Source organism: Molossus molossus, unplaced genomic scaffold (genome assembly GCF_014108415.1).
Source record: "Molossus molossus isolate mMolMol1 unplaced genomic scaffold, mMolMol1.p scaffold_m16_p_12, whole genome shotgun sequence".
NCBI lineage: Eukaryota > Metazoa > Chordata > Mammalia > Chiroptera > Molossidae > Molossus > Molossus molossus.
This window is the reverse complement of record NW_023425347.1, coordinates 50739982-50752123: the sequence shown is the minus strand read 5'-3', so window position 1 is coordinate 50752123 and position 12142 is coordinate 50739982. Positions and strand designations below refer to the sequence as shown.

Here is a 12142-nt window from a genome sequence, read left to right as displayed (position 1 = left end):
TTCGATTCGTGGTCAGGGCACATGCCCAGGTGTGGGCTCAATATGGGGTGGAAGGCATGCAGGAGGCGGCCATTCAATGTTTCTCTCATTTATGTTTCTATTTCTCCCTCTCCCTTCCTCTCTCTCTAAAAATCAATAAAAAAACATTATAAAAAATGAATGCTATGGGAGGTGGTACAGGTAAGTAAGTGGTGTTTTTTTTTATTTTTTTCGGTTTGTATTATACAGAGTTTTTACTTTAGGCTAATTCACCTGCAAAACATGATCAAATTCAGGAATGATCGACAAGTACCTTACTTTAAAACCCTTAGGTAATTTTGCTTAGGTATTTGCAGGTGCTGTGGCAAAAATGAAACTGTAGCTACCATAGGTGCCATTACGACTAAAAGAACTATTATAAAATGAGCTTATAATTTTAGAAGTTCCTCACTAGGTAGTACTGTAAAGAGGGTCACAATCTAAACATGCAAACCTTGAGATGACATTTTTAGATGGCAACCTGGTACTATTGCCCCAGATTCCTGACATAAAATGCTTTACAAAAGTAGTTTTTGCTAATTCATAGTACACAACTGGTGGGCTTTACCAAGCTGTCTGTCAATTGTCTTTCAAAATTTCCAGTTTCCAAATATATAGCAACTTTGATAAGGCTGCATTTTGTTAATTTTAGAAAACATGTCTAAGGTACCTTTTGCTGGAAGTAATAGCAGAGGCATATTGTGTTCCATACTAATCAGTAATTTTCTCAATTTTAAAGGCAGAACTTTAAATTCACCGTTTTCTACTGCAACTTTCTCAACCATGCTGTTAGCAAATAGTGACATAAATGAGCAGCCCTTAAATCTATCTGAAAACATTTACTCCAGTCCTTTGTTGTCGCCTTGATACAGGATCAATTCAATACACCTAGTGAAAAACAGGGTCACTCCAGAATCATCCACTACCCTCCCCCAAGGTGTGATTTATAAACTGTACATGAGTAACTCTATAAAAACCCAATTCTATTAGTGTGAGTGGGCTCAATACTAGTTCAAAGAAATAAATTGTTTTTCAGCTTCTGTCAGCTCTTAGCTTCTCTGAAATGTGTTCATTTCCAGACGATCGTATGTTCCTAGATTCACAATAATTAAAGCACCTGCTTTATGCTTCCTTTTCATGAAGTCTGACAATTCTCTATGAACATCTACACACAGAAGCAAATTGTCTCTAGGGAATTATTTTCTTCAAGACAAGAATTATATATCTTTTTTTTTTTTAATCCTCACCCGAGGACATTTTTCCATATTTTGTTCAGATAGAGTGGGAGGGAGGGAGAGAGAGAGAAACATCGACATGAAAGGGACACATCAAGTGGCTGCCACCCGCACGACCCAACCAGGGCCGGGGACAAACTGCAACCGAGGTATGGGCCCTTAGCGGGAACCGAACCCGGGTCTCTATGGACCGCAGGCCGACGCTCTAACTGCTGAGCCAAACCGGCCAGGGCAAGAATCATACCTTTTGATACCACACTGGTGGCAGGAATAGCGAGCATTTCAAAACAGCCATTAAGGTGACCATTTCACAGTTCCCGAAGTTTAAAATGTCTTCAATCACAATTAGGAGGCATAAAGAATTTTATGGACCAACATTACAAAATCTAGATTTTCATGTAAGATTATTAAAATATATGGTGTTTTAATTTACTTACTTGAAACAGAATATAGCTTCATTCATTAACTGGACTAAAAGGCACATTTTGAAAAGTTTAATGTGAAAAGTTTATTTGCATTAATAACTCCTTGTTTTCACCATCATAAGAGATACTGACATTTGCTTGTCCTTTATGATCAAATAAAAGACATTTGGAATGGATCATCTCTTTATACTATTCTTTATGAAAGAAAAGGGTAAGAGTTAAAAACAAAATCCAAGTGCAAAAGTTTTCAGTAGTCTTCCTACCTCCAGTGTACCCCAGCAAAATATTCACAGCTTTTAGGTAACTGGTAAATTCCAAGTTGCAATTTACCATGTTTTTCCCCCACTAATTTGTCTGTACGTATGAAAAAATCTATAGTATATTCCTGAAAGTGTATCATATTCCCAAAAAGTAAAGGAAGCCTAAAAGCAACAGTGATACTTGCCATTCAGTGTCTCAAACCTCACACAATCACTGACAGGAGAATTCAGTCCTAAGTCACTTGAGGAGCATTCCCGAAATAACTGGGATCGACTCGTATTCAATAAACCTAGTCTGGGTTCACCAACTCTTTCCACAAAATTCAAAAGACCACATCAGGTAGTAATTGGTCTTTGAATTTTTAACTATCATTATTTTTCTTCATTATAAAATGTATTTAACAAAATGTCAACATACGCATTGTAATATGTTATCAGCATGAAAGATGCAGCTTTAAAGATGTTTATTATAAAATTTTTCTTAAGATTGATGCTTTGGATTTGTAAATAATCATCTTTTCAGTAAAGTTTTCTAAACTCATTCAAATTATTTAAAATTCTGGAAAAAGTTTAAACTACTGGTCACTAAAAAACCTGACAGATGCATTCTGACACATTTATCAGGATACATTTAAAAAACATTTCTTTAGCTAACTTCTTAAATACATAACATATTACGACTGCTACACATTATTCTCCCTAATTTATTTTCATTCTTGGACCATCAAACCATCTTGGAATAAACATGAAAAATTTTAAGTGCGAAAATGAATAATGCATGATTTTAACACTTTGAAGATAATTAAAACCAATAAATATTTTCTTGAGACTTAAAAAAATAAAGAGTAGGAATTATCAATCTTGTGTACATTTCTGGAATTTAAATTATAACAAATATATTCTGTTAGCATATAAAATGTTTTTACCTTACTTTGAAAGCATTAAATATGTAGGGATGTCCAAAATGTGAGTTGTTGTTTAAAACTGACATGAATGCATCCTTATTCCACTAAAAACAAACAAAATAATCAGAATGATGTACACTTATTAGGAAGCAATTTTAAAATTCAAGACTATTTTTAAAGTGCTGAGAGTTGGAAGAGGGCTATCTTTAAGCATGCTAACCATACCCTATTAGGAACACAAAGAAGACTCTAAAACTCAAGTATAGAAAAAAAAAATAGAGGTTCTATGAAAGGAAGATTAGTAACAAACATTTACCATTGAAGAAAGAATTCAGGTAAAAACAAATAGCACCACAATGAATTGCACTAAGGTGCTAAAGGAGGTACCTTATTCCCTGCAGAGTGAACGCTCCTTCTGAAATGTATTGCAACATATAAATGCAATTGTTTAATGGTTACCATTTGGTTCATTCATCTACAGAAATCTGCATTCCTTTCTAGTTCATCATATTGAACATTCAAATCACTGAACTATACATAAAGTTACATAGTTTACATTTTATGAAAACAAAGTCTGAAGGAATATTTATAAATGTCACCTTGAATATAAGATGACAAGTGTAAAAGGGCTTCATATCTCTTAAGACATTTAATTTATGTTAATGGTCCAGGAGTGTTTTAGATATAACTATAGATATAGATATAGATATATATGCATATATATTTCAACAAGAAGAGTAAAAATTTTTAAAAACAAATCACAGCACTCAGCTGTTTTACATAAGAAGTACTTAGGGTCATTAAGGTGTCAAACTATTACACTATAATACGTATATTTTTAAAAAGACTGAAAATGGCACATCAGGAAACTTGCTGAGATCCTTACTAGAGGCCCATTTTATTAATCATATTACTGATGTGTCAATTCAACATAATTCCCTTTTCTTCACTGAAAGCATTTGTTCCTTCTACTTGGCTTCACTTGTGGATCCTCTTGCTTTCCTTGGTTAGATGGCATCATTTCCGTGTCAGTTAAAGGTCAGGAAAACGGCTCGGGTCTTCCTTGTAGTCATCGGGTATAGTAAAGATGGAGCCATCAAATTCGTCGTATCGAAACTCCTGAAAAGTCACAGTGGCTGTGATCGTAGGAAACACAGGTATATCTAGAGAGGACAATCAAGGATAACATTGTACAATGAAATGTTAATTCACTTGTAGACTATAAAATACTATTTGAGATATCCATAGTCCTTAAATGCAAAAACAAACAAAAACCCCACATTATTTGAAGCACCAGACCAATCCTCATATATGTTTATTATTGAGAGAGAGAGAGAGAGAGAGAGAGAGAGAGAGAGAGAGAGAGAGATGGGGAAGGATTTAGTTAGTGGTGAGAAGAGAAAGACACCAAAGCACCAAGAATTACATCAAAATCTCAAGTTCCCATTGCTTCCCAATCTTAAGGATAATGCCAGATTTGACCAATCTTTTTTTATTTTTCTTGAGGCAAAGGGAAAGCTAGTACCATTTGTACTTTTTGCATTCTGACATCTTTTCTTCAGATTATCGTATATATATATTATTCTGACTCTGAGCTCATTTGTTTTCATTCTAAAACAAAATACATGAATACTTTCTGTGTCTTAAAACACTAAAAACAATCCACCACTTAGCTATATAGGATAAAAATAGTCTCATCATAATTACATTAATATCAGGCCACCAAAACGCAATATTCTTCTAAATAAAATATATTTCTGGCTGAAATTATGAGTGAAATCTTATATTAAAAATGGCCAAATACTTTAATCACTGTGCTTAGTTTTATTTTTAATATGAATTTTTGGAAAGAACAGAAATCATAAAATCTGGGTTCTGATTCCTACAAACTATTTATGTGCCTTGGAGATTTCATCTACAAAATACACTCTACATCTTCCTTAAAACTCTGAATGATTCTAGGAAAGCTAAGTAGAGAGTCTGTCTAGAATAAAGCACACAGTAAATTAAGTTTACTTGACTGTTACAAACAGTATTTTATTGCAGAAAGTTCTTAAAATTTAAAAAAAAAAAAAACTTAAACATAATTAACATAAAGGTTAGATTTAAAAATCAACATAAGGATTACACAGATCCATTATTCCTGGGGGGGGAAAAAATCATTCATTTGTGCCTACTGAGTGTAGATGCTGTTCTAATTCAGGCATCAGCAAAGTAAAGCCCACTGCCTGATATTGTTTTTGTAAGGCTTTTGGGCCAAGAAAAGATTTTATATTTTTAAATGGTTAAAAAATAAATAAAAGAAAGCAATAATATTTTGTGCTGATGAAATCAAACTCCAGTGCCCATAGTAAAGTTGTCTTGGAACACAGGATGCCATTCGTTGACATAGTCTGTGGCTACCTTCGTTCTCCAGTAAGAGCTGGAAAGCTGCGGCAGAAGCTGTGTGGCCCACAACGCCTAAATACTGACCGTCTTTCAGAAAAAGTTTGTTATTGGATACACAACTCTACGTAACAGAAAAACATCACACATTATGGAGAGAGTCTGGCTGGAAGACAGAAACAACAAATAAGCAAAAAGTAATTGTGACTAAGCATCTCTAGAGAAAACTAAAGCATGGTAGGAAGACAGAGTCCCAGTGTTCGGGGATCAGAGTTCTTGAATAGGGCGGTCAAAGGAAAACCTTGATGAAGTGACCTTTCAGCACGACCAAAGAACAAACCATACAGATACCTGCAGGAAGATAATTCCAGGAATAAGTACAAAAGCCCTAAAAAGAAAGTGATTTATTCTGGAAACAGCTAGACCAGTGTGGCTGTAGCCGAGTGAGGGAGGGAAGATGAGCAGGAGATGAGGGCAGAGGGAAAAAAGGCACCGGATCAAGTGGAGTCAAGGACTAGAAAATGTATTTGGCTTTTACTCCAGATGAAATGGAAAGCCAACAGACAGTTGTAAGCAGAGTGGTAACATGTTTTGGCTTAAGTTTTAGCAGATGAAATGTAGCATAACAAGAGTAAAAGGGGAGGTGCATGAAGAAAATGACAGAACTCTATCAAAGAAGTCAGAGGAAATGTAAAGAAAAACTATTAATTGGGACAAGGATTCCACACAAAAAATAGTCAAATCTTGGAGAGATTTAAAAAGAGCAACAGAAAAGTATCTGGTACCTTTAACAAAACAATATGAGTATCAATAATAAAGTAAAAGTGGAAGAGTAAAAAGAATCTGCAGTGAGCAGCTGCATTCTTTCTGCTTTGGGCTATTACAAATAATGTTGCTATGAATGAACTTTTGTGTACAGGTTTTGTGTGAACATAGATAGTCTTTATTTTTCTGGGTTAACTGTCTGGAAATGCAACTGGATGCTTAGTTTCTATAAGAAACTGCTAAGGTGTTTCCCAGCATGGAGGAACCATTTTACATTACTACCAGCAATGCATGAGGGAGTGGCCCAGTCTCTCCACATCAGCACAAACATGTGTGCTGTCATGTTTTATTTTAGCCATCCCGTTAGGTATGGACAGTCACAGCTCATTGTGGTTTTAATTTGCATTTCTCAAATGGCTAATGATACTAAATATTGTTCATGTCCATGTTTTCTATTTACACATCTTGTGGTGAAATGTCTCATGTCTTTTGTCCTTTTCTAATTGACTTGTTTGTCTTGTTACTAATAAGTTCTAAGAGTTCTTATGTATTCTTACTTTTAACTGGATCTTTCACAGAGCAAAGAGTTTTTATTTTTAATGAAGTCCAATTCATTTATTTTTCCTTTTATAAATCATGGTTGTGGTGTGAAGTCTAAGAACTCTTCTTAAACCTGGATCCCTAAGAATTTGTTCAATGTGTATTTCCTAAAAGTTTTACAGTATTATATTCTACATTTAAATTTAAGTCCATGATCCATTTTCAGTTAATTTTTGTATGAACTGTAGAACTTTGAATGTCCTAGCCCTTTGGATGTCCTATTGCTCCAGCACCCTCTGTTGAAAAGGAAGGAAAAGGCTGTCTTTCCTCCACTAACCTGCTTAAACACCTTTATCAAAAATCAGCTGGGTATTAGTGTAGCTAGATAGTAAATATTGAAATGGATTATGGTTATGCACACTTCATCCTTCTTTTCCAAAACTGTTTTGGCTACTATTATAGGTTGAATTATTTCTCCTTAAAAAAAATGTATGTTCCAGTTCTAAAGCACAGTACCTCAAAACATGAACTTTTTGAAGAAAGGGTCTGTGCAGAAGTGATCAAGTTAATTAAGAGTCATCAGAGTGTTCCTAATCTAATAGGGCTAGTGTCTTTACAAAATAGGGAGATTTGGAAACACACAGGGAGAACATCATGTGAAGGTGAAGGCAACGACGGAGCGATGTTCTCTAAGCCAATGGAAATCACCGGAGGCTAGGGGAGGGGCAAGGGGCAGCATCTCTCTCACAGCCTCAGAAGGAACCAACCCTGGCAACTCTTCATCTCAGATTTCTCATCTCCAGAACTGTGAAACGATAAATTACTGTGTCTAAGCTACTCTGTTTGTGGTATTGTTATAGCAGCTCTGAAAAATGAATACAGATAATCTAGTTTCTTTGCCTTCCCATGTAAATTTTAAAATAATTTTGTCTATATCTACATAAAATATTGCCAGAATTGTGATAAGAATTGTGTTAAACTGTATACCAATTAGGTGAGAATTAACATCTTTTCTATGTTGAGTCTTCCAATCCATAAGCATGGTATGTCTGTCTCCCTATTTGTTGAGATCTTTGATTTCTTTCATCAGTTTATGTAATTCTCAGTATACAAATACTGTACATGGTTTGTTGGATTTATAGCTAAACTTTTCCTTATTTTTACCAATTATAAATGGTATTTAATTCTTAATTTTGGTGTCTATGTGTTCAGTGCTAACATACAGAAATACAGTTGATTCTTATTTAACATGTATCCTGCCATCTTGCTGAACTCACTAACTCAAATATTTTATTTATAGAATCATGTCATTTGAAAATGGAGGTTTTTTCTTCCTTTCTGCTTTAAATGCCTTTTTTTCCTTTTCATTCCTGATATTCTGTTTCATGCCTTATATTGGGAATTTGTGTTTTCTTTCTTTATCAGTCTTACTAATAATTTGTTGATTTTATTGATCTTTAAAAAAAAAACAGCTCTTTGCTTCATTCACTTTCTCCATTTGTTTTCTGTTTTCTCTTTCAGTTATTTCTACACTTTATTATTTCCTTCCTTCTGCTTGCTTTGGGTTTATTTTGCTCTTCTTTTTCTAAGTTCTTAAATTATTTTTTTGAGACTTTTCTCTTTTCTTAATGTATGAATTTTCCTCTCTGCATTGCTTTCGCTATATTTCACAAATTTTCCTATGTTGCAATTTTGCTTTCATTTAGTTCAATATATGCCTTTATTTCACTTGAGATTTCATTGTTGACCTATAAATTACTTGGAAGAATGTTCTTTACTTTTCAAGTATTTGGAGAGTCTCCTGTTATTTTTCTATTATTAATTTCTAATTTGACTTGACTGTGATTGATTTTCAGCTCTTTTACAATAACTGAGGTTTATCTTCTAGCCCAGCATAGAGCTTATCAAGGTATATGTTTCCATGGACAATTGAAAAGAACGTATATTCTGCTGATGTTGGATAGATGGTTCTATAGATGCCAATTAGGTGCTTTTGGTTTATGGTGTTGTACAGTTCTTCTGTATCTTTAGTGATTTTGAATCTAGTTGTTACATCAACTGTTAAGAAAAGGGTGTTGAAGTCTTCATTTATAATTATAGTTCAAATTTCCCTTTCATTTTCTTTATATTTGTTTATGGATTTTTTAGGATAGAGGAAGGAAGAGAGAGATAAACACATTGATGTGAGAGCGATACATGGATTGGCTGCCTCCTGTATGCCCCCCACTGGGGATGGAGAAAGCAACCTGGGCAGTGAACCGGGCATCGAACCAGGACTTATCAGTCCATGGAACAACGCTCAATCCACCAAGACACACCGGCCGGGTTCCCTTTCATTTTTGACTCACCTATCTTACAGCTCTGTTGTTTGGTGGCTATATATTTAAGATTGCTTTTCTTCTTTGTGGATTGACCATTTTATCATTATATAATGTCCCTCCCTGTCTCTCATACTTTACTTTCCTCTGAAATCCACTCTATCTAATATTAATATAGCTAGTCCTGTTGTTCTCTGATACATGTTTTTCCATCCTTTAATATTCAGCTTGCATATATAATTATATTTGAAAAGTTAAAGATAGCACATAGTTTGGTCATATTTTTTAATCTACTTTGTTAATTGCTGTGTGGGTGGCAGCCAGTCGATGTGTTCCTCTCACATCGATGTTTCTCTCTCTTCCTCCTTCTCGCTCTAACTGAAGATAAATGCAAAAATGTCCTCGGGTGAGGATAAAAAAAAAAAAAGGCAGAGGACCTAAATAAACACTTCTCCAAAGAGGACTTACAAATGGCCAGGAGACATATGAAATAATGTTCAGAGTCACTAATCATCAGAGAGATGCAATGAGGTATCACCTCACACCTGCCAGAATGGCCGCCATCAACAAATCAACAAACAATAAGTGCTGGCCAGGACGTGGAGAAAAGGGAACCCTAGCACACTGCTGGTGGGAACATTAGACTGGTGCAGCCACTATGGAAAACAGTGTGGAGTTTCCTCAAAAAAGTAAAAACCAAATTGTCATTTGACCCTATAAACCCATTGCTAGGAATATATCCTAAGAATCTGGAAACATCAATCAGAAAGAATATATGCACCTCTATGTTCATGCCAGTGCTATTTACAATAGCTAAGATCTAGATACAGCCCCAATAGCCGTCAGCAGATGAGTGGATAAAAAAGCTATAGGACGTTTACACAATGGAATTCTATGCAACTGTAAATAAGAAGGATCTCTTACCCTTTGAGCAGCATGGAGGGACCTGGAGAATATTAAGCTAAGCGAAATAAGCCAGTCAGAGAAAGAAAAGTATCACATGATCTCATTTACATGTGGAATCTAATGAACAAATTAAACTGACAAAATAGATCCAGAGACATGGAAGCAGGGAACAGACAGGTGGATCTCAGAGGAAAGGGATGAGGGAAGGTTGAAAGAGATAAACCAAAAAATTTATATGCATATATGCATACTCAATGGACACAGATAACAGTGTGGTGAAGGGGTGACAGGAGCAGGGAGGAGGGAGTCAATGTGGGAAAAAGAAAAAAAAAAAATGAGGGTCTAATTCCCAGTGGAATTAAATTACATTACAAATTATATTAAAAACAGCCCTGGACAGTTTGGCTCAACGGTTAGAGCATCAGCCTGCAGACCAGAGAATCACAGCTTCAATTCCAGTCAAAGGCACGTACCTTGGATGTGGGTTCAATCCCCAGCCTCAGTCAGGGTCATGCAGGAGGCAACCGGTCGATCTCTCTCTGTATCTCTGACTCGCTCTCTTTCTCGCTATCTCCCTCCCACTTCCCCTTCCTCCCACACTATCTAAGAAAAACAAAATCATCAATGTAAAAACATCCTCCAATGGGGAAATAAATAAATAATAAATGTTAGTAAACAATTCTGTATTTCTAACAGACACAGGACTTTACAAGCATTTTTCTCTTACCTAGTTTTACTGGAAAGCCTGGAGGAAGCTTCATTTGAACAAATTCTCTAAGCTTGTTAAAGTGCTTGAAGGGAGCTATTACTTCCAAAACATTCAATATTCTGAAAAATAGGAGAAAAAATGTTTTCATATTTCTAATGGATTTCTTTATGTTTTATGTGTTTTATAACCACAAGCTTTAAACTTAGACATTATTACTGACTTCTAGATATTAAGGATGAGGAAATGATAACTCCTTCCTCCTCTTGAACTTTTTGTTTTTGTTCTTCTTCTTATCATGTTAAAGTATGTAACTTTTACATTTTATAGTGCAGGCACAATTTCCACAGTAGATTTCACATCTGTATTTAAATGGATTCAAGGCTTACACCCATCTTCTTCCTGAAGTTTATACAGTCCTGAGGTCTTTGATCCACTTCACTATTTGGGTTTCTAAATTTCACTGTCAATTTTTTTTGTGTGTGTGTGAAGGTTTTTATGTGCTTAGTATTCTTTGATTTCTTCAGATTTAATAAGTGAGTGTCTCTTGCTTGCATACGCAAGGGGAAGTTTGGCTGGCATAATACTGCAGCTTACCTTTCTTCCCTCTGAACTGCACTCTCAGGGCTCCTAGCACTCAGTACTGCACTAGTCAGCAGACTGTAGCTTGTCCTTTCACCTTTTGATTTGATGGATTTTATTTTCAAGTAGTATTATTTTTCTTTCAAAAACGGCTCATGACTGTTATATTTCTTCAATTCTTATCTTTTTTTAATTTATGTGAAGAAAATTTTATGACTTTATTGAAGGATATAAAAGAAGACTAAACTAAATGGCAAGATACCATGTTCATGATAGGATACAATCCTGTAAATATGTCAACTCTTTCCCCAATTACTCTGTAAATTACATGTCATCCCAGTTAAAGCCAAACATGGTGGTTTTCCACAGAAACTGACACAATCATCCTAAAATCCAGATTTAAGAATGAAAGGCCAAGAACAAGCCAAGAATTCTGAGGAAGGAAAATGGGCAGGTATGGAACTAGGGAAGATCCAGTCACACATGGCAACTTGGCATATGACGAATCTCTTTTCAAATCAATGGGTAAAGGATAATCTAATCAATATATGGTGTTAGAACTATCAAAATGAAAAGAGAAAACCAGAACCTTATCCTATATCATGATCGAAAATAAATGTAGATGGACTAAAGATTCTATGTGAAAACATTTTAGAAGAAAACATAGGTTTACCTTTATGATCTTAGAATAGAAAATAATTTTTCAAAGACTAAAATACACACAGCACGAGGGAAAGATCGATAAACATGACATTTAAAAACTTTCACATTAGAAAATACACTAGAAGAAAAGTTAAGAGAAAGCCAGATAGGGAGAAGGTATTTGCAAAGTGACAAAGGTATATAAAAGTGACAAATAATAGTGTGTGGAATTTTATTTTAAATAGCAACTAAGAAATTGTTGCACAATTGATTTTGAGAAATTGGTTTTTTATTTTAATATGTTTTTATTGATTTTTAGAGACAGAGGGAGAGGGAGAGAGAAAAGAGAGAAACATCAATGTGAGAGAGAAACACTCACTGGCTACCTTCTGCTCGCCCCCACTGGGAATCAAGTCTGCAACCCCAGCCAGTGCCCTGCCTGGGAATCGAACCAG

The 12142-nt window shown here is 35.1% G+C and overlaps 1 protein-coding gene across 4 annotated transcripts in view; it reads right to left on the bottom strand.

The window, feature by feature from the left end:
• Positions 1-1751: 1751 nt before the first annotated feature.
• The window catches only part of ANKRD13C (ankyrin repeat domain 13C), a 79641-nt gene continuing 69250 nt past the window's right edge, over positions 1752-12142 (bottom strand). For 2 of the 4 annotated variants that reach the window (XM_036256237.1, XM_036256241.1), the window contains exons 12-13: positions 10485-10585; positions 1752-4006 (exon numbers count right to left, since the gene is read on the bottom strand). In XM_036256237.1, the coding sequence (XP_036112130.1) occupies positions 3876-4006; positions 10485-10585 (232 nt within the window). In that variant the 3' untranslated portion in view covers positions 1752-3875. The remainder of the gene's footprint in view (positions 4007-10484; positions 10586-12142) is intronic. The other 2 variants (XR_004958914.1, XM_036256239.1) reach the window with 2 other exon arrangements.